This window comes from Diabrotica virgifera, chromosome 6, assembly GCF_917563875.1.
Source record: "Diabrotica virgifera virgifera chromosome 6, PGI_DIABVI_V3a".
Classification (NCBI taxonomy): Eukaryota; Metazoa; Arthropoda; class Insecta; order Coleoptera; family Chrysomelidae; genus Diabrotica; species Diabrotica virgifera.
In genome coordinates this window covers 20042984-20063346 of record NC_065448.1, presented here as the reverse complement: position 1 = coordinate 20063346, position 20363 = coordinate 20042984, and the positions used below count along the sequence as shown (strand labels likewise).

General features: G+C 33.0%; 1 protein-coding gene across 1 annotated transcript in view; it reads left to right on the top strand.

Annotated features, from left to right (window-relative positions):
* Positions 1-20363, top strand: part of LOC114330315 (protein Wnt-1-like) — a 317260-nt gene that overhangs the window by 265953 nt on the left and 30944 nt on the right. Inside the window, exons 2-3 of the mRNA XM_050654422.1 lie at positions 13176-13311; positions 18347-18467. Of these exons, the coding sequence (XP_050510379.1) occupies positions 13176-13311; positions 18347-18467 (257 nt within the window). The remainder of the gene's footprint in view (positions 1-13175; positions 13312-18346; positions 18468-20363) is intronic.

The window sequence follows — 20363 nt, the reverse complement described above, 5'->3', positions numbered from 1 at the left end:
TGTATCTAGTTTAAGGAGAATATTCCTGGAATTGACTGGGTAAATAGCTTGTTGAAGAGACACGGAGGTATTGCTGGTAAAAGATTAGCAACTAATATTAAAAAAAGCCGAGCAGAAGTATCTCCGGACCTGATTAAAAAATACTTTGACAATTTAGAACAAACGATTGAAAATGTTCCAGTTGAAAATATTTTTAATTACAACGAGTCCAACATCTCAGATGACACCGGAAAAAAATTGTGCATCTACCGAAGAGTATCTACCTATGTCTGTCAGGTAAAAGGAGTTTTAGAAGAAGAAGAAATCGAAGTTCAAGGCCTTAAATCAGCAGGATCGAGGAAGATTTTCAAAATAATTAAAAATGACATATCCACTGTTCCCTTCAAGGAAGTAGTTGCCTTACTACCAGATCCAACACTTGAGACGATTTCTGATAGGATACAAAAATATCATTTTCGCGGAGAAATTAATATAAAAGAATGTTAAATCAAATTTTTTTTTATATATAAATTGTTCTGAATTACATTTTTAGTTGTTAAAATATGTTTTTTTTTGTATAAATAAAGAATAGTACAATAAAAATAGTGTGATCATTCTCACCCCGCATGATCAATCTCACCCCTTTGTAAAAATTCGAAAAACTGTCTGACCGAATTAGTCAGGGTTAAGATTGATCATATTCTATTTAAAAGCACTACTGTTTCATGCTATAAAATCATCATGATCAATCTCACCCCAGTCACGGGTCTAAGATTGATCACCCTTTTTTTATGAGATAAGTGTATTTTTTTAATAATTAAAACAAAACTAGTGTTAAATCACTACTCTTTAGATATTATTATAACACGTGAAGTGTTTAAATATAGAACAGTAACAAAAACGTTTAAAATATAAATAAAATAAAGGTAAAATTGATCAATCTCACCCCATTTCACGGTACTATTATTATTAAATATCTTATTTCCCAGGAAGACAAATCCAAACACACAAAAATTATAATAAATATATTTACTAAAAACTTCTTCTTCTTTAAGTACCGTGCCCAAATTTTTAGGCGTGGGTAGCTTCCATAACAATTTGCCGATATCGTTCTCGATCTTGTGCGGCATGTAACAATTGATCTGCTGATAAGCCAGTCCATTGACGAAGGTTTCAGAGCCATGAATATTTCTTTCGACCAATTCCTCTTTTTCCGTCGATCTTTCCATTGAGTATTAACTGCAGCATCCTGTATCTGCTACCTCTCATTATATACCCCAGATATTCAAGTTTTCTCTTTTTTATCATCTTCATTAAGTCACCTTCGCCTTGACCTACTCTGTTTAAGACTTCTCTGTTTGAAATGCGTTGAACCCAAGATATTCTGAGCAATCTACGATACGACCACATTTCAAAGGCTTCTAATTTGTTCATCATGTTAACCTTCATGATCCAGGTTTCACATCCATATAGTAATACAGGATACACATAACATTTTAGGAACTTGATTCTTAGTTGTAAATTCAGCTGAGAGTTGCTCAGAATAGATCTAAGTTTCATAAATGCTCCTCTTGCAATTTCTATACGAGTTTTAATTTCTTCATCCGGATTTAGTGTCTCGTTTATCCAACATCCTAGGTATTTAAAATGGTTAACTTTTGTTATTGATTCATCACTGACAATTAGTTGCATAGGGCCGACGTCTTGTTTACTAACCACAAGTAACTTTGTCTTTGTTGCATTTATGTTAAGTCCGTTATTGGAGCATTCTCTAGTGACTCGATCAATAAGGAATTGAAGATCTTCGATATTTTCAGCCATGATCGCGGTGTCGTCTGCATATCTGATGTTGTTAATAGTTTCTCCCCCGATTCGAACTCCACATTGTCCTTCCAAGGCTTCATTAAAAATTATTTCTGAGTATACGTTAAACAAAGTTGGGGATAACACACAACCCTGTCTGACACCTCTTTGAATGCAAATTTTGTCTGTTTCTTTGCCGTCTACCAGAATAGAAGCTTCTTGATTCCAATATAGATGTTGTAAAAGTCTCAGATCTTTATCATCTATTCCAATCATTTCTAGATATTCAAACAACCTATCATGTTGAACTCTATCAAACGCCTTCTCAAAATCTATAAAGCAGACGTAAATTGGTTTCTGTACTTCCCATGATCGTTGAAGTAATGTTAACATTGAGAACAAAGCTTCCCTTGTTCCCAATCCTTCTCTGAAACCGAATTGTTTGTTTCCCATTGTCTCTTCATATTTCTGCTTGATTCTATTAAGAATTATCTTAAGAAGTAGCTTGAGAGAGTGGCTCATGAGACTAATTAGTCTAAAGTCTTTACATGATGATGTATTAGGTTTTTTTGGGAGTGGAATAAATGTAGACTCCAACCATATCTGTGGCATCATTCCAGTCTCGTATATATGGTTATAAATGTTTGTTAATTGTGAGACATTATCGTCATCCAGAAGTTTGAGCCAGTCTGATGGTATTTGGTAAGGGCCTGGAGATTTCCCATTTTTGCTCTGTTTGATGGCTTTCTCTACTTCCGCTTTTAAAATACTAGGACCAGTATTCGTATACTTTGTGGTGTTAAGTGGTGGCCTCGTATCCAGGAAGAGCTCTTTTATATAGTTAGTCCATTCTTCCTTTTTTTCATCCAAGTCGAGAATTATGTTACCTTTGGAGTTTCTCATAAAGTGAGGAGTTCTTTTTCTCTTACTAAAAACACTAATAATATATTCTTTTCACGCACACCTTATTTGCGCTACATAAAGATGTAGCGACTAACATACTGTCGGTGTGCGCATGCGCCAGAGAATGTAAAAATTCACCCTCGTGCCTAAAGAAGTGTAACTTCAATAATAAATAATCATTTCGTTGTGAAGCGAAACAAGAGCCGTCTTATTTTAGTTAATTCAGAGAGCGCCGAAAGCACCCTAACTAGTTTCAACCCTTCTTAGGGTCTCATCAGAGAGTGCATATTTGATTCTCTCTGAACCACTAAAATTTGGGCTGCCGATATCGGTAATGCGTTTATCTTATTCCAAAAGGATCTACTATGATGTTTATAACCTTCATTGGAAGCTGAATACGTTAATGTTGTTCTGAAGCTATTTTCTTGTGGCATTTTTATAATAAATTACTTTTAATGGAAAATAAGCCACACTTTTACCAAAAAAAAAAATGATTTTATTAACGTTTCGTTTCGAAGCCCAAATCGGGTTTCGTTGTCAAAATACACAATACATACTACTAAAATAAATACTGAATACGTTAATATATGCAAAATTGTTTAAAAAAAATAACAATGTTTATGTAAAAAAAAGTTCATACAGAAAATATTGGTAATCAAATTCGATCAGCACATTCCTTGCAGCATGCGGTTATTATGTACAATACACAGCCAAGACTTAGAGAATTTATAAAAATATCTGGTATTTCTTCAATATTTGCAATAATCTCTTATGTTTGGAGCAAGTATTGGGTCCCGCTCCAAAAGAATTCCAGCGCATTTTGTAGCTATTTACGCGCTCATATCCTAACTCACTTATCGCCAAAATTACACTCACACTTAAAAATATTAAAAGACATCAGAGAACTGCTACAATAGACATAAGCAAGCTTAAAGAACCCAACGTAAAAGAATGCCTTCAACACGAACTGTAGAGAGCTGAACATAGACACCAATGACATTGACGAGCACTGGGAGCAACTAAAACATTGCATACTAGAACCTTGTAAAGATATACTAAAGACTTCCGCACAAGAAGAAAAGAGGAATGGATGAACAACGAGATACTGAATATGGTGAAACAACGGAGACAATATAAGAACAAAGATGACAAGAAATACAGGGAGATTAACCACAAGATAAGGAAGATGATAAAGCAGGCAAAAGAAAAACACTTTGAAGAGAAATGCAAAGAGATCTAGGACTTCGAAAAAAGATACGATATATTTAACCTAAATCTCACTGGTGCACTTCTGGATAGACACGGGGTTGCTATAACAGAGACCGATGAGAAAGTACAACGTTGGGCAGCATACATCGATGAACTGTTCGATGATGATAGAGGGTACCTGGAACACATAGAACTTACTTCAAGAGAAATAGGTCCAGATATTACAAAGGAAGAAATAATACATGCGTTAAAAACAATGAAGAACAAGAAAAGCCCAGGACCTGACATGCTTCCTATCGATCTTTTAAAAATTATAGTTGAGCAGCATATTGATGTTTTAGTGGTACTCTTGAACAAAATTTGTAGCTCAGGCACATTACCCAAAGAATGGTTGCCGTCGATCTTTATTTGCCTCCTAAAAAAAACGCAAGAGAATGCGGCGACTACCGCACCATTAGTTTGATGTCCCAGGTGCTAAAGTTGCTACTGAAAGTCATCCATAACCGAATATATCATAAACTGGGCATAGACATTAATGATACGCAATTTGGGTTTCGCAAAGGCCTGGGAACTCGTGAAGCTCTTTTTTCACTTAACATACTTATACAAAGGTGTCTGGACGTCAATCAAGATGCATGTTTTATTGACTATAATAAAGCATTCGACAAAGTACGACATGAACAATTAATGCATGTTCTGGAATCAAAGAAGCTGGACTACAATGACGTCAGGATTATATCGAATTTATACTATAAGCAACGAGCAAAAATACGTGTTAACGACCAGCTGTCAGAGGAAATTGAAATCAGACGTGGAGTGAGACAGGAATGCGTGTTGTCGCCAATTATTTTTAATGCCTACTCGAAAGAGATCTTGAAAAGAGCTCTTGAGGGTGAAACAGCTGGAATAAAGGTAAATGGAGTTCAAAAATATTAAGGATCTTCAGAGGCTGATGACCAGAATAGCAGAGTTTGGACAAGAATACGGGCTAACAATGAATGTCAAGAAGACAAAGTTTATGAGAATATCGAAAACTCAAAGAAATAACGAAAATCTCTTCATAAACGGATCCAAAATCGAACGAGTCGACCAATATGCATACCTTGGAACAATGATCAACTCCACAGGAGATTACTTACAGGAAAACAAAATCAGAATAGAAAAGGCCAGAGCAAATTTTAACAAAATGAGAAAAGTGCTCTGCACAAGAAATTTGAAGTTGGAGCTGAGTTAGGTCGGCTAGGTGCTACGTTTTCTCGACTTTGTTTTATGGAATGGAAGCTTGGACCTTGAATGCTGCATCAATGAAAAAACTAGAATCATTCGAGCTGTGGGTGTACAAAAGAATTCTGAAAATATCGTGGACAGAACACGTCACAAACAAAGAGGTTCTGAGAAAGATGAATAAAGAAACGGAAATACTAAATACCATCAAAACAAGAAAATTGGAATATCTCGGACATATTACACGTGGAGAGAGATACAGCTTGCTCCAATTGATTATGCAGGGAAAGATTCAAAGAAAGAGAAGCATAGGGAGACGCAGAATATCGTGGCTGCGCAACCTCTCAGGTTTTCAGCTTTTCAGAGCAGCCGTCTCTAAAATACGAATAGCTATGATGATTGCCGACCTCCGCCGCGGAGATGGCACTTAAGGAAGAAGACCCTAACTCACACTGGGAATCTCATGACTCCTGGAGCTGGAATTTACTTTGTTGTATGTGTGTGTGTGTGTGTGCAACTAAACGCTAAATGTACGATTTAAACATACTTTACAATAAATATAGGGCAACAACAGAGGCCATTTCCCATCAAGGGTATATAAATGGAACATAAAGTTATTAAAAAATAATTACACATTCGGTCGTGTGAGGCCTGTGAGGACCATTAGCGGTACATTTTAAGCTCCGTATATCTTTTTTTTTAATATTTGCAGAGAAATTATATTTTTATTAGTAGAAAAGGTATATAGGGTTTCAATTTTATAAATAAAAAATTACCAAGTTTATGATGTACATTCATAGGGGTGAGGCCTGTGGAGGGTTTGAAGTCCGCAATTTTACTGTTTTTTGGTACTAAACAGTACAATTAATAATTAATAAAAAACACTCAAATTTGATACCTAGGTACTAACTTTGGTTTACTTTAATAGATACAGTATACCTTAAGAATGGTGATAGTACCTATAATAATAAAAAAAATAGTGCTTATTATCCAAAATCTTCTTCCGGACTAACATTTTAAACAAATATCCCAGTGTAAGTTTATGATATTTAACTACCGTGCATCCTGTCTTACCCACACGAACAATGTTATTGTAAATTATTTTTTATCAGAAGCAGGTGTTTCCCACTAGAAAAGTCTCAATATTTCAATATACATATCATCAGCGGATAGAACCGAAAATTTGATAAACTGAACCTTTTAATCCTTTAGATAGTCTATTCTTTCACAATTTTTACTTAGGGATTTAAATAACTAGTCAAAGACCAACCAGTAACTTTTCTATAGATCCTAACTTACTCTCTTATTTAATCTAAGAATCACCCAGTGTCATAGGCGTAACCAGGATGATCCTAAGGGGGGGTTACAACTACCTGAAAGGGGGGTTACAACTACTGGAAGGTCTCTGAGGGCTATGGTGTTAAGCGTATAGAGCTCAAAGTACATCTCAATGGGGGGGGTTATAACCCCCCTGGTTACGCCTATGCCCAGTGTTCTAACTTTTAAAGCAATTTCTTCTTGTGCACCAATCACAATAATAGCTTTCTCACTTAACTTGTACTATGCACTACACTAACTCATATGGCTTTGTCCTCTTGAGTCTTCTTTTTTGGCCAGAGCTATCAAGATGCTGAATGGACATTTTGATGCTGTGATGTCAAAGCCTTTCTTTGTGCCTGCAGGCGATTTTTTGTATTTCTTCATCAACGTACCCCAAACCTAGGCCTCTGTGGATATCTTGGTTGCAGATACACCAAGGTGCATTAACATTGAACCTCAATACTTTATATTGAGAAATCTGGATTATTTTAATATAAGTCTTTTTGGTACAGCCTACAGTTGGATGATATACGTCCACTTAGGTTTTAGAATCTGGTTGTAGCGTAAAAGCTTGTTATGAATTGAAGCCAATACATCTTTTTGAATCTGATACCCAATTCTTCCCGTTTTTTCTTTACGTGTGCCGTGTACAATTCTCTGCTCCTTAGGTCATTATACTACGTACCAAGGTGTTATACGTACCAAGGTGTTATACAGGGTGTCCCGAAACTCTACCGACAAACGAAGACAGGAGATTCCTCAGATAATTTTAATACAATTTAATCCAATTCACCTAGTCCGAAAATGCTTCCTAAGGGAGCTAGAGCTCTTTGAAGATGGCGTCATGTAATTAGTTTTTCTTAAATACCTCCAGAACCTTTTTATTTAGAAAAACGAAAATTGGTATGCGTATTTACTTTCTAGAAATGAATCGATTCCATCCATTGCGAATTTCTACTACCGGTCATAGGTGTCCGTTTTGGGTAGGGCAACGGTTATTTTATCGCCTAACTTTTTTGTCTTTAATTTTTAAGCATTTTTGACTCTAAATTATTAAATTGTGAGGTATTCTAGTACTAAAAGGTACTCTTACTTTAAGTCGATAGGATACACCGTTTTCTAGAAAAATCGATTTGAAAATTTTTCGTTCTTTGAATTTCAAAAAACAAGATTAAAAAAGAACTATTTAGAAAGATGAAAACTCTTACATTTATTTATATTCCAGAGATTAATTGATTTCATTAATGGCGAATTTCTAGTACCGGTCATAGGCGTCCGTTTTGGGAAGGTTAACAGTTATTTTATAGCATAACTTTATTGTCTTTATTTTTTAAATATTTTTGAGACTAGATTATTCAATTATGAGATATTCGAGTACTAAACGTTACTCTTGCTTTATAGACCAGTAAGGATCTGTGAAAAAAACGTCTATTTTTGGATGTGAGAGGTGGCATTCGGATTTTTGCAGATAAAGTTAGGTGACACCTTCAGTAATAATTATGACTTATGCTCCTTCTCAAATATGCCCGGAACATTAATAAAAAAATTAAAATATTTAAAAATTTCGAAAAACGTCGACTTTTTTCTGCTTTCTTTGCTTATAACTTTAAAACGATTCGTTTCGGAACAAAGTCGTACAGAAATAAAATAAAGATAATTAAATTTTGTATGATATACAACTGGTCAAAAATGTCTTAACGTATTACCTTTTCTGCAATATAGCAATAAATACAAAATAAGGCGGCAAAATACGCCTGTTGTTATTTAATGTTTTTAACCACTTTGGTGGCACTTAGAACCTTAGTAATTCACTTAGGAAATTCTTTGTAACATACTTAAACTGTGTACCAAATTTCATTAAAATCGACCTAATATATTTTGCATAATAAATTTGCAACTAAATGTTTTTAAAAAAGTTCAAATTTTTTAAAATCTTTCTGAACAAAAAGTAGACCATTTAGAAGTTGGCCAATTTTTTTACATATAAAGAGGTGCTCTACCTATCTAATACACTTTACAGAATTAAAATCGGATTATTTAAGGGGCCTCAGCAATGTTTTAAACTTATAAACAATTTTTTGGCTTATAAACAAATAGCTTTGTTTAATAATAAATAAAAATCATTTTTAGCAATGCAAATAATTAAAACCGGTATAATTTGACTTAAACTTTCAAATGCTGTCAGCAGAATTGCTATTTTATTTTTTAATCAAAATTTATTCGCGTTCAAAAATTTAAATTTTTCGATTTTTTGAAAGTTCCACTGCGTTTATCTCGAAAACTATGCATCCTACGAAAAAACTTGTAAGAACATTTTTTGCTTAGAATTACCCAAGAAATACAAAAAAAATGTTTTATATTGCGAAAAATCGATGTTATGTAATTCCTCAAGTTCTTTGTATATAACAATCTTATCGACATCCGGATCAACTGTTACCCAAAAAAATCGTGTTCTACTAAATAAAGGAGCGCGTAGCACCCCCTCCTGGCCACAGCACTAATTTGTTTATAAGCCAAAAAATTGTTTATAACTTTAAAACATTGCTGAGGCTGCTTAAATAATCCGATTTGAATTCTGTAAAGTGCATTAGACAGGTGGAGTGCTTCTTTATATGTAAAAAATTGACAAATCTTTGTATGTTCTAGTTTTTGTTGTGCAAGATTTTAAAAAATTTTAATTTTTTAAAAAAAGTTTGATAGCAAAATTATTATTCAAAATCTAGTAAATCAATTTTAATGAAATTTGGTGTACGGTTTTAGCACATTACAAAAATTTTCTAAGCGAATTAGGAAGATTCCAAGTGTAACCTAAGTGATGGAAAATCATTGAATAATGACAGGCTTGTTTTGCCCCCTTATTTTAAATTTATTGCTATTTTGCAGCAGGGGTGATAAATTAAGACATTTGTAACCAATCGCATCTGATAGAAAATTTAATTATCTTTGTTTTATTCCTATACGACTTTGTTCCAAAATGAATCGTTTTAAAGTTATAAACAAAAAAAGTAGAAAAAAATCGATGTTATTCTAAATTTTTAAATATTTGAATTTTTTTATTAATGTTCCGGGCATATTTGAGAAGGAGCATAAATCAATTATTATTAACAAAGTTATCACCTAACTTTATCCGCAAAAATCTGAATGCCACCTCTCACATCCACCTAAAAACAGATCCTTACTGGTCTATTAAGTTGGTAAAACCACATCGTTTTTTTTTTACTTTTTTTAAATTTTTTTTTTCAAATTCCCACAACTAAAAACTTTCAAATCGATTTTTCTAGAAAGCGGTGTGTCCTACCGACTTAAAGTAAGAGTACGTTTAAGTACTAGAATACCTCACAATTTAATAATCCAGTATCAGAAATGCTTAAAAGTTGAAGACAAAAAAGTTATGCGATAAAATAACCGTTGCCCTACCCAAAACGGACGCCTATGACCAGTACTAGAAATTCGCAATGGATGCAATCGATTCATTTCTGGAAAGTAAATATGTATACAAATTTTCGTTTTTCCAAATAGAAGCGTTCTGGAGGTATTTAACAAAAACTAATTACATGGCGCCATCTTCAAAGAGCTCTAGCTCCCTTAGGAAGCATTTTCGGACTAGGTGAATTGGGTTAAATTGTCTTAAAATTATCTGAGGAATCTGCTGTTTTCGTTTGTCGGTAGAGTTTCTGGACACCCTGTATATTCTCTTCTTTGTATTTCTGGTACCTAATCTGTCTATCCCACAATACCATGTTCATTTGTTTAATACATGTTCTTGTCTGTGCTAATCTGCTGGTTATCTTTTGCTCGGTGGTTCCATTCTTTGAGAGTATGAATCCCAAGTATTTTTTAAGTACATATTTGGTCTTTTCTTGGTTTATTTCCAGTCCATTTTTTTTTGTATTATTCTTCTAATTTTAGGAGCATAGGTATAGTTAATCTACTAATGCTAATAATTTATCATTTGCTTTCTGAAATAATGAATTTATTCCATACTTTCGCATCATACTGTATAGTCATTACATTTATTTGTTAAATGAGAACGTCCCTGTAGAAATGCGTTACGGAGAATAAAAAAATGCGGAAGAACACAAGATCAAATTACAGAGCACTACAAAAACCGGCACTAATTAATTCAACATATACCTAACATGGGGTTGTGCCTAAGGCTTCCAATAGTAAAACATTTTCAAGGGTTACTTCAGGCCCCATTGGCTCGAATATACGGCCATTGTTGAATCTTTGTTGACTAACAATGAAGTCATTATATGAGAATTTGCATTCAACAACTAATCATGCGAACTGCTCTTTATATAATGACCAATCTACAGATCTTGTTTCGCTAACATGGCGCTTTTTTCGTAATTAGTCGTGGATCTACGGAGGAGTCTTATGGAAAAGGGTTATGACATATCGAAAAGTGTGCTTCCGTTATGTTGAGCATGGGACTTGCCTCTGGACTTTATTGAGAGTTTGAGGGAAATAAAATATAAAGTCTACTCGAGAACTCTAGAGAATACTCAACGTTTCGCTAATAAAGTAAGAGCATTTTTATGATTTTAAGGGACCCAGTGACTGACATTTTATAAGAAAATATGTGAAATGAAAAGCGAGTTTTAAGGCTATTGTAGGTATTATTACTCATACAAAAAATAGAAGAAGAAAAGATAGCGTAACTAAACCAATAGGGAACTTGCATAAAATTTTAAATTCGAAAAAAATGTTATAAATCACAACAGAACATAATTTAAAACATGTATCAAAGATAAAAATGTTTTGTTTGTCTTTCGTTTGGCCCCTAAAGACGATTAAAAATTCAAATTATACCAACCAGCCCTAAACGCGTCGTGACGTCATTCGGTTATGTTTACATTGTGCAACAACAAAGTAAACAAAATTGTATATAATTTTGAATTAGGCATTATAAACGTCAGTAGAAAACACAGTTCTGTGACGTCACAAGTGTTTTTGATCGTTTGAACTATTCATAGAAAACTTGTACATTTACAAAATGGTTTTATTTTCCATAGTAAACCTTCTTTCCTTTCCTTCAAAAACTGTATCAAACTCCAATCTCAACAAACTGGTATATATTATTACAATGACATACGATAAATATCATTAGAATATAAATATTTTTCCCTTATTTCGCGACGATGAGCTGGCCAAATACCCAAGTAGGTGGAGGCCAATAAACTAAAGAAGGAGAAGAAGAATATACCTAAATATAACCATAATCATAACTATATAATAAAACTATGTGAACTATTTTATACTGCAGAAGACTTTAAATTTGTATTTCTAAATTATTACGAGTTTTTGAAGCATGAAATTTTGGAAATCTCATTTTTAAACAAATCTGAACATTATTATGTAATAAAAAAAAGTTCCGTATTGCTTTTTAAAACTTTCTCGACATAAGTTAAATACACTATAATATAGTCTTTAACTAATCACTTCCTATCTTTCAATTTAAATGAAACAAAATGTGTGTGAGGTATCATCGCAATTTTTAATTCATTTGAAAGGACTCTTGATGACATGACGTGAAATATAGTAATTTTTCATAACTACATGGTATACAGCCAACTATCAGAAACTATCCCGTTTTAATTTATATTTTAAATAATATTTAGATCAGAAATATACTCGCAAGATATACATATTATGCTACTTATATTTTTTGCTACGACTCTCTCTTACATTATAATGAATGCTTTATTTTTTGTACAGATTTGTGGTCTTTAATTCTTCGTTATGTATTCCCAATTATTTGTGCTTTACTGTTCTGAATTATGATGTCTATACTGAGTCGTAAGCATATTCAAGCAAGAGGATTATTTACTGTATTGTTTCTGTAAAAAAATACATAACGACTGCTTGGATATTGCTAATTTATCAAATAGAGAAAGTATTACTACACGCGTTGAAATCAACTTAGTGATATACCATTTGAGCCACAAGGTCTGCAGAGTTAACTGTCCGAAAACCAACCCTGTCTGCTCCAAAAGCAATAAATCGTGTACGTTACTTGAGCCATCACATCCAATCCGCCACTCTATATGAACAACTGAATAAAAACTAGAAATATAGTCGTCCGCCGCCCCAACAAAATCAAATCGCGTTGAAAAAAGCAGACAAGTCTGCAGACGAGGCTGGCGAAAGATATCGGTTTGTTAGTGAGGTCCCAGGTGGATGATCGGAACTAAACTCGTCCCCAGGCGAAAAACTCATCTGTTTTCGAGCCCTTCTCACAAAATTCGTATTGCTCCCATCACTGCCACCTCTTTGCGACTTACTGGAGCGAATAATATACCGATTTACAAGACAAACAAATCCTGCAGCATCCATCAGCCGCTTTATATTTATCTGCTGTTGATATAATTGGAACGGGATCGATTGTTATTTCTTGTGACAGGTGCTCCAGTAACAAAATAAAGGGTATTGACCAATTACTCATATAAACAATAACGTGTAGTAAGCAGGATAGAACAGTAATATGAATAAGGGGATATACCGGGTGTTGAATTGTCAAATGGGCCATAGGAAACTCGATGGGTAATCCTAATTTGTTGAATTCCTGCTTCTCTAATTATTTTAGATCAAAAGTCGTGAGATACTATTTGCACAAGACTGAAATTTGTACGGAGAACAAATGTTTAAATTGAGCTATATTAAGAATTAAACACATTCCAAAATTTTGCGTAACTATAATACTTATAATATACAACTCATTTTTTTTGTTGCAGGCAGCTTGGCTTTTCGAATATTATGACAAACTCAGTGGAGTTAACGACGGCTGAGCATATAGATCGTTGCATGAAATTGGATTATTTTGTGGAACCTCAACGTCAACTCTGTGCTAGATATGACAAAATTTTACCGGTAAGTTACATTCATTTTCTGTATCTACTGTTGTTTGAGCTTTATATTGTGGATTAGGTCTTGATGATTTTCCCGTCAATATCACTACCCTCTGTGTGTCAGTGGTAAGAGCGCCTACCTTTCGACCTAAAAGTCGTGAGTTCGAATCTCACCTGGGTGGAAAATTTTTCATTTATTAAAATTTGATAAGTAAAAAGAGTTTCTATCCTTGTGGGAACGATACTCACCGGAGAGACCACAGACGTTCGGGTACAATTAGCGTCTCTTTGCAAAAACAATGGCTTTGCTAAGTAACAAGACATTTAGTCAACACACACACTTCACATTACACTAGGTGCTTGATTGGAAAAAATACACTGTACCATGCCAATGGCCATTAGTTGTCGAGGCATTAAACTAAATAAAAAAAATCACTCCAGCCTAAATCGAGCGTTGGCTTCCTTCAAACTGCACCTCCCACCTTGCCTACCCCATGACGATCTTCTCTAGGTTCTCAAAATATTTCGAGTCCGCCGCCAATTATTTCTAACATCGTTTGAACGTGTCCATACCATGTTAACTGTTTCTTCCCGCTTCTCGATATCATCAGCAATGGTCCCTTTAATAGCCATCATTTCTTGAATGGTATTGTTACTTACAATGTCTTTTCTTGAAATCATGGGTAATATTCTCAATATGCATTCACTTCAACTTTTTTTATCTTCTTTATATTTTTTTGTTGGTATCCAATTTTCCGATCAGTATAACAAACTACTTTTTACTTAAAGTTTCGTACAATATGTCAAATTTTCCTTTGTTTGTAATATTTTTTCCATAGAATGCCATTAACACCTTCGATGCGTATGTCGCTCATCGGCGACATCCGGTGTCCCTCTCCAGTGCTGATGTCCATGATGAGCGACATGTGCTGACTTACATTACATCACAAAAATTATTTCAGGTTCTGGGAGAAATACTTAAAAAATATACGCAGCGAACGTGTTAAGGCAGTATATTGCCTCTTTTAGCTGTTGTTATTCCGCTTTCTGTTTTTGTTGTCCGTTCCGGTTATCAAACTTTACTCCCTGGTAGTTGTAATCTTTACAGTTGTATTGTCCTACCATTGTTCAATGTATTGTTCAATATTAGATCACTACATATAGGCCAGGGTAATAAGACAAAAATATACCCTCTTCGTGACACTTCAGCAGCCAAGGTACTGAAGCGTTTTTCCGATAGGTAATACCTATAGGAACAAGTTATATCTATTTCCTGCGTATGATCTGGCGGCCATTTTTATTTATAAACAATAACTATCAAAAAATGGCATTTTCCCCTTTTTTCCAATCAACGGAAAACAGTGACACATATGATTTTTTTAGTACAAATATCTTCGAGATTATGGAAAAAGCTTTAACATGACGTATTACAAAGTTTGATATACTCATTTATTGTTAATATAATTGCGAAAAAAGTTCGGAATTGCAAAAAAAATATTTTCTTAAGAGGAAACAGTAGCGATCAACAGGTAGCAAAAACGCGTTCCAAGATTGCGGCTGTAATTTTGAATATTTTTTGAGATATTGGGCACACATATTCGTAATATAATAAAGAATGGCGGTAAGGGGCCCAATTTGAAAAATATATTAATATGTGGAAATTACTCTGTAATTAAATACAATATTAAAAAAATGAGCCTGTACCGCCATTAAGAAGAACAAAAAAATACACTTTCTTCAAATAAACTTTTTTATCCGATGCCTAGATTTTGTGTCATTTTGGAACTACTAAAATTTTTTATTTCATTAGTAGTTCCAAAATGACACAAAATCTAGGCATCGGATAAAAAAGTGTATTTGAAGAAAGTTTATTTTTTTGTTCTTATTAATGGCGGTACAGCGAATCGGAATTCACAAAAAAAGAAGTAAGTAAAGCAATACAACAGCTGAAAAGAGGGAAAGCAGCTGGAATAGATAACATTACCACAGAACTACTGAAAGCAGATAGAGAAACATCGGAAGAAATCCTGTATGTACTAATAAACAGAATATGGCAGGAGGAGAGAATACCTGATGATTGGAAAAAAGGTATAATTGTAAACATACCCAAGAAGGGAGATCAAACGAATTGCAACAATTGGAGAGCAATAACACTACTTTCTACAGTGAGTAAAGTCATGACAAGGATGATACTAGAAAGAATGAAAGAAACTATAGACCAGTTGTTAAGACCAAACCAAGCGGGCTTCAGGAGTAATAAAGCATGCACAGATCATATTAACACATTAAGAAACATTGTAGAACAAACAATAGAATGGCAGAGCAAAATCTATATAAATTTCATTGACTTTAGACAAGCCTTTGACCGGATTAACAGAGAAAAAATGTGGGAAATACTAAAGAGATATGGAATTCCATTAAAATATATAAGAATTATCAAAATGTTCTATGAAAACTATACCGCACAAATCATGCACAATGGGAAACTCACAGAACCAATCAACATAGACAGTGGAGTCAGACAGGGGTGTATTCTATCTCCAACCATATTTTTGATCTTAATTGACTGGGTCATGAAGAAGGCAACGAAAAATAAAACAGGAATTAGATGGAATGCTTTCGGTCAGCTTGAAGATCTAGACTTTGCAGATGATATATGTCTGGTGTCCGAAAAAAGACAACATATGCAGAAAAAAACAGAAAAGTTGACAAAAGAAGCAAGAAAAATAGGACTAGAGATTAACACAAGAAAAACCAAACTTATGAAGATAAATACGGAAAGAGAAATGGGTATATTTATTGAAGGAGAAGAAGTAGAAAATGTACAGAAGTTTTGCTATCTGGGAAGCATAATTGACGCTAGCGGTGGAATAGAAGAGGAAATTAATGGAAGGATAACTAAAGCCCAAAATGCGTTCTATATGCTGAAGAAAACATGGGAGTCCAATAAATTAACAACCAAAACCAAAATCAGGATATTTAATACAAATGTAAAGAGCATTTTGCTATATGCAGCAGAAACTTGGAAAATAGAGAAAAAGATTATACAAAAGGTTCAAACATTTGTAAATAGATGCCTTAGACGAATATTGCAAATATATTGGCCAAATCGGATAAGTAACAAGGAACTTTGGAGAAAAACTAATCAAGAGCCGATAGCCAAAACGATAAACAGACGCAAATGGAAGTTTATTGGACACACATTAAGGAAAAATGAAGATGATATAACCAAACAAGCCCTGGATTACCAACCAACTGGAAAAAGAAAACAAGGCAGACCAATGACATCCTGGAAAAGAAATATTACCAGAGAGCTAGAAGACAATGGGTTAACATGGAAAGAAGTGAAAGCCCTGGCCAGAAACAGAGATGAATGGAGGGGGACTGTAGAGGCCCTATGTTCCAAATGGAATCAAGAGGAGTAAAGTAAGTAAGTAATGGCGGTACAGGCTCGTTTTTTTAATATTATATTTAATTACAGAGTAATTTCCACATATTAATATATTTTTAAATTGGGCTCTGTACCGCCATTCTTTATTATTTTACGAATACGTGTGCCAAATATCTCGAAAAAATATTTAAAATTATAGCCACAATCTTGGAACGCATTTTCGCTACCTGTTGATCGCTACTGTTTCCTCTTAATAACTGTTGTAAAAATTAGTGTACAGCTTTAAAATGTTTGTCAAATGAGGGTTCTTTGGTGCTTAATATGTGATAAAAATTTCAAAGCGATTCATTTAATTGTTTAAATTTTATTCAAATTGTTTATCCCATAGAGCATTTTTTTTGCAATAACATAAGTCAGAAAAACATGGTTTAAAAAATTGAATAAAAAATTCATTTATTAGTAATAAATAATTATGCAAAAGTATCGTCAATTTTTCTTTATAAACTTTTTGAATAACTTTAAAAAAAATTAACTTTTTTACCCTCCTTTAAGTGCACAACTACCAAGTAATGTTATCTAATATATTATAATTGATAAAAAAATTGTAATAAATATGTATAATTTCTTACATAACAAAATAAAAATTTTATAAGGAAAGATTTACGATACTTTTGCATAATTATTTATTACTAATAAATGCATTTTTTATTCACTTTTTTTAAACCAAGTTGAAAATATAGCTCATGCTCTTTCATTTGGCACCTGTGGAATGGTTCTCGTCATTTTCTTCTGCCTTACGTTATTGCAAGAAAAATGCTCACTGGGATAAACAATTTGAATAAAATTTAAACAATTGAATAAATCGCTTTGAAATTTGTATCACATATTAAGCACCAAAGAACCCTTATTTGACAAAAATTTCAAAGTTGTACACTCATTTTTACAAAAGTTATTGCGAGAATAATTTTTTTTGCAATTCCGACCCTTTCTCGCAATTATATTAACAATAAATGAGTATATCAAACTTTGTAATACGTCATTTTAAAACTTTTTCCATAATATTGAAGATATTTGTACTAAAACAACCATAAGTTTCCCTGTTTTCCATTGATTTGAAAAAAAAAGTGAAAAATGCCATTTTTTGACACTTAATTGTTTATAAATAAAATAGGCCGCCAGATCCTACGCAGGAAATAGTTACAATTTACTCTTATAGGTATTACCTGTCGAAAAAACGCTTCAGTACCCTGGCTGTTCAAGTGTCATGGAAAAAACCTTATTACTCTGGACTAATAGACTTTTCTCTAATACAGAGATATTTGGTGTTTTCGATGTTGACTATTAAACCCGAGATTTCTTACTCTTCAATAAACTTGAGGATCATGTACTCATTATCTTCCTTATCGGTTGATATAACTGCTTGATCATCGGTAAACTTTAACCTATATAGGGATGTGTTTTCGAGTTATATTCCCGTGCGTTGAATTTTTCGTTTCCACTGTTTTAAAGCTACTGTCACATAAAGTTTGAACAATATCGGCGATGTAAAACATCCCTGTCTCAAACCTTTATTCACTGAGAATTCATCCGATATATACTTTCTTATTTTTACATAATACTTTTAAATCAACTAAGTAAACATACCTACTAATACAGTTTTATTTAGATTTTAGGGAATAGTGCTCGACTGGCTATAGAAGAATGTCAGAATATATTCTCGTACAGTCGATGGAACTGTACCACATTCATAGAAAAAAACAATACGTTTGGAAATGTTGCTACAATAAGTAAGTAAACCTCAATAATTTTATCATAAATTTTGATCACGGCATGATAATGTTTTACTTTACTCATTCCAGTTCTTCCTGCCTTATATCAGCTGTAAATTATCTCGGATTATCCATTTTAGGGTCAGGCGCTTTTCCGTTCTTCAAATTTTTGCTGCTTCTGATCCCTGCATTCTTATGAGGGATGTCACTATCCGTACATTAGTGCCTATGTTTTCAGTATTTACAAATGTGCCTTATTTATCTTTACTGGTTTCAGGTTCAGGTATACTCTGGGCTAATTAGCAAATTACAAGGAAAAGTTATTTACCAGCAATTTTATTGCTGGAATCGAATCTTATTATTGTATGTATTAATAATATAGATATGCAAAGTTCGGAGATAGTGTGCTACTTTTTTTATAAACAAAATGGCGCCCGAAAATCGTGTTTTTTTCAATGTTTGCTCTATAACTCCAAATATTTTAACTTTAGACCAAAAACACCCAAATAAAAATTCACCGCAATTAAATTCTGCATAGAGACGTGTTTTTTCCGATTTACTTCGACGAAAACTTTCCCCGGAAAAAGCAGGTTTTTCCAACAAAATCTTTAATTTTCAACTAAACTTTTAGATAAGTAGTTGTTAATCAATAATTAAATAACTTGGTACCGTAAAAGCCCTTTCCGTATATATTACAATTCCAGAAGTCTATGGAAATTGAATGAACAGTTTAGCAACAATTAAAAGGTTAATTAAAAATTTACGGTCGCTATAATAACGACAATAATTATGATGCATAAGAATAACTTTGATTTTTTCATAAAAAGACACTATACATATCTAATGTACTTTACAGAATTGAAATTGGACTATTTAAGCGGCCTCAGGAATATTTTAAAATTATAAACAATTTTTTGGTTTATAAACAAATAGAATATCTCGGGAAATATTAAACTAAATTAAATTGTGAAAACGGTATTCGAAAAAGAAAAAAGAAAAAAATTTGACCGGAATTTACGACAAAGATATAAACAATAGGATCATAATTTTCAAACCATCACCTTTTTATTTTTGTTCTCTTTCTCCACAGCAATTTTCATATCTTTAAAATCCTCATAACATATATTATTATAATAAAAACTATCGATAATACGTGTGAAAATTGCCAAAAATAGCAAAATTCCAGTCAAAAATTAGGTTGGAGAAAATGTAACCCTCAAAGTTCAAAATCAGTATACGTTAACAAAATGCATTTTCTCGGCTTCCCATGGAGCAATTTCCGTCATTCTTTTTTTGTTCCCTAATAACTCGAGTAGAGCCATCGAACTAATGCATTATTAAATGTCAAACTTGCTTTTGTTTTGTTATAATAGATTAATTTATTTATAAGAACAAAAAATTACATATTTTTTCCAGTTTTATCCTTTTTTAGATAAACTTACTAAAAGTGTACCTTTTAAAGTTAAAAACATAAATATTCTCATTTGAAAGCTGTATAATTATTTAAACAATTTTTATTTAAACAAATTAAGATATTGTGTTATAATAAATAAATTAATTTATTATAACAAAACAAAAGCAAGTTTGACATTTAATAATGCGTTAGTTCGATGGCTCTACTCGAGTTACTTGGGAACAAAAAAAGAATGAAGGAAATTGCTCTATGGGAAGCCGAGAAAATGCATTTTTTTTTAACGTATACCGATTTTGAACTTTGAGGGTTACATTTTCTCCAACCTAATTTTTGATTGGAATTTTGCTATTTTTGGCAATTTTCACACGTATTATCGATAGTTTTTATTATAATAATATATGTTATGAGGATTTTAAAGATACGAAAATTGGTGTGGAGAAAGAGGATAAAAATAAAAAGGTGATGGTTTGAAAATTATGATCCTATTGTTTATATCTTTG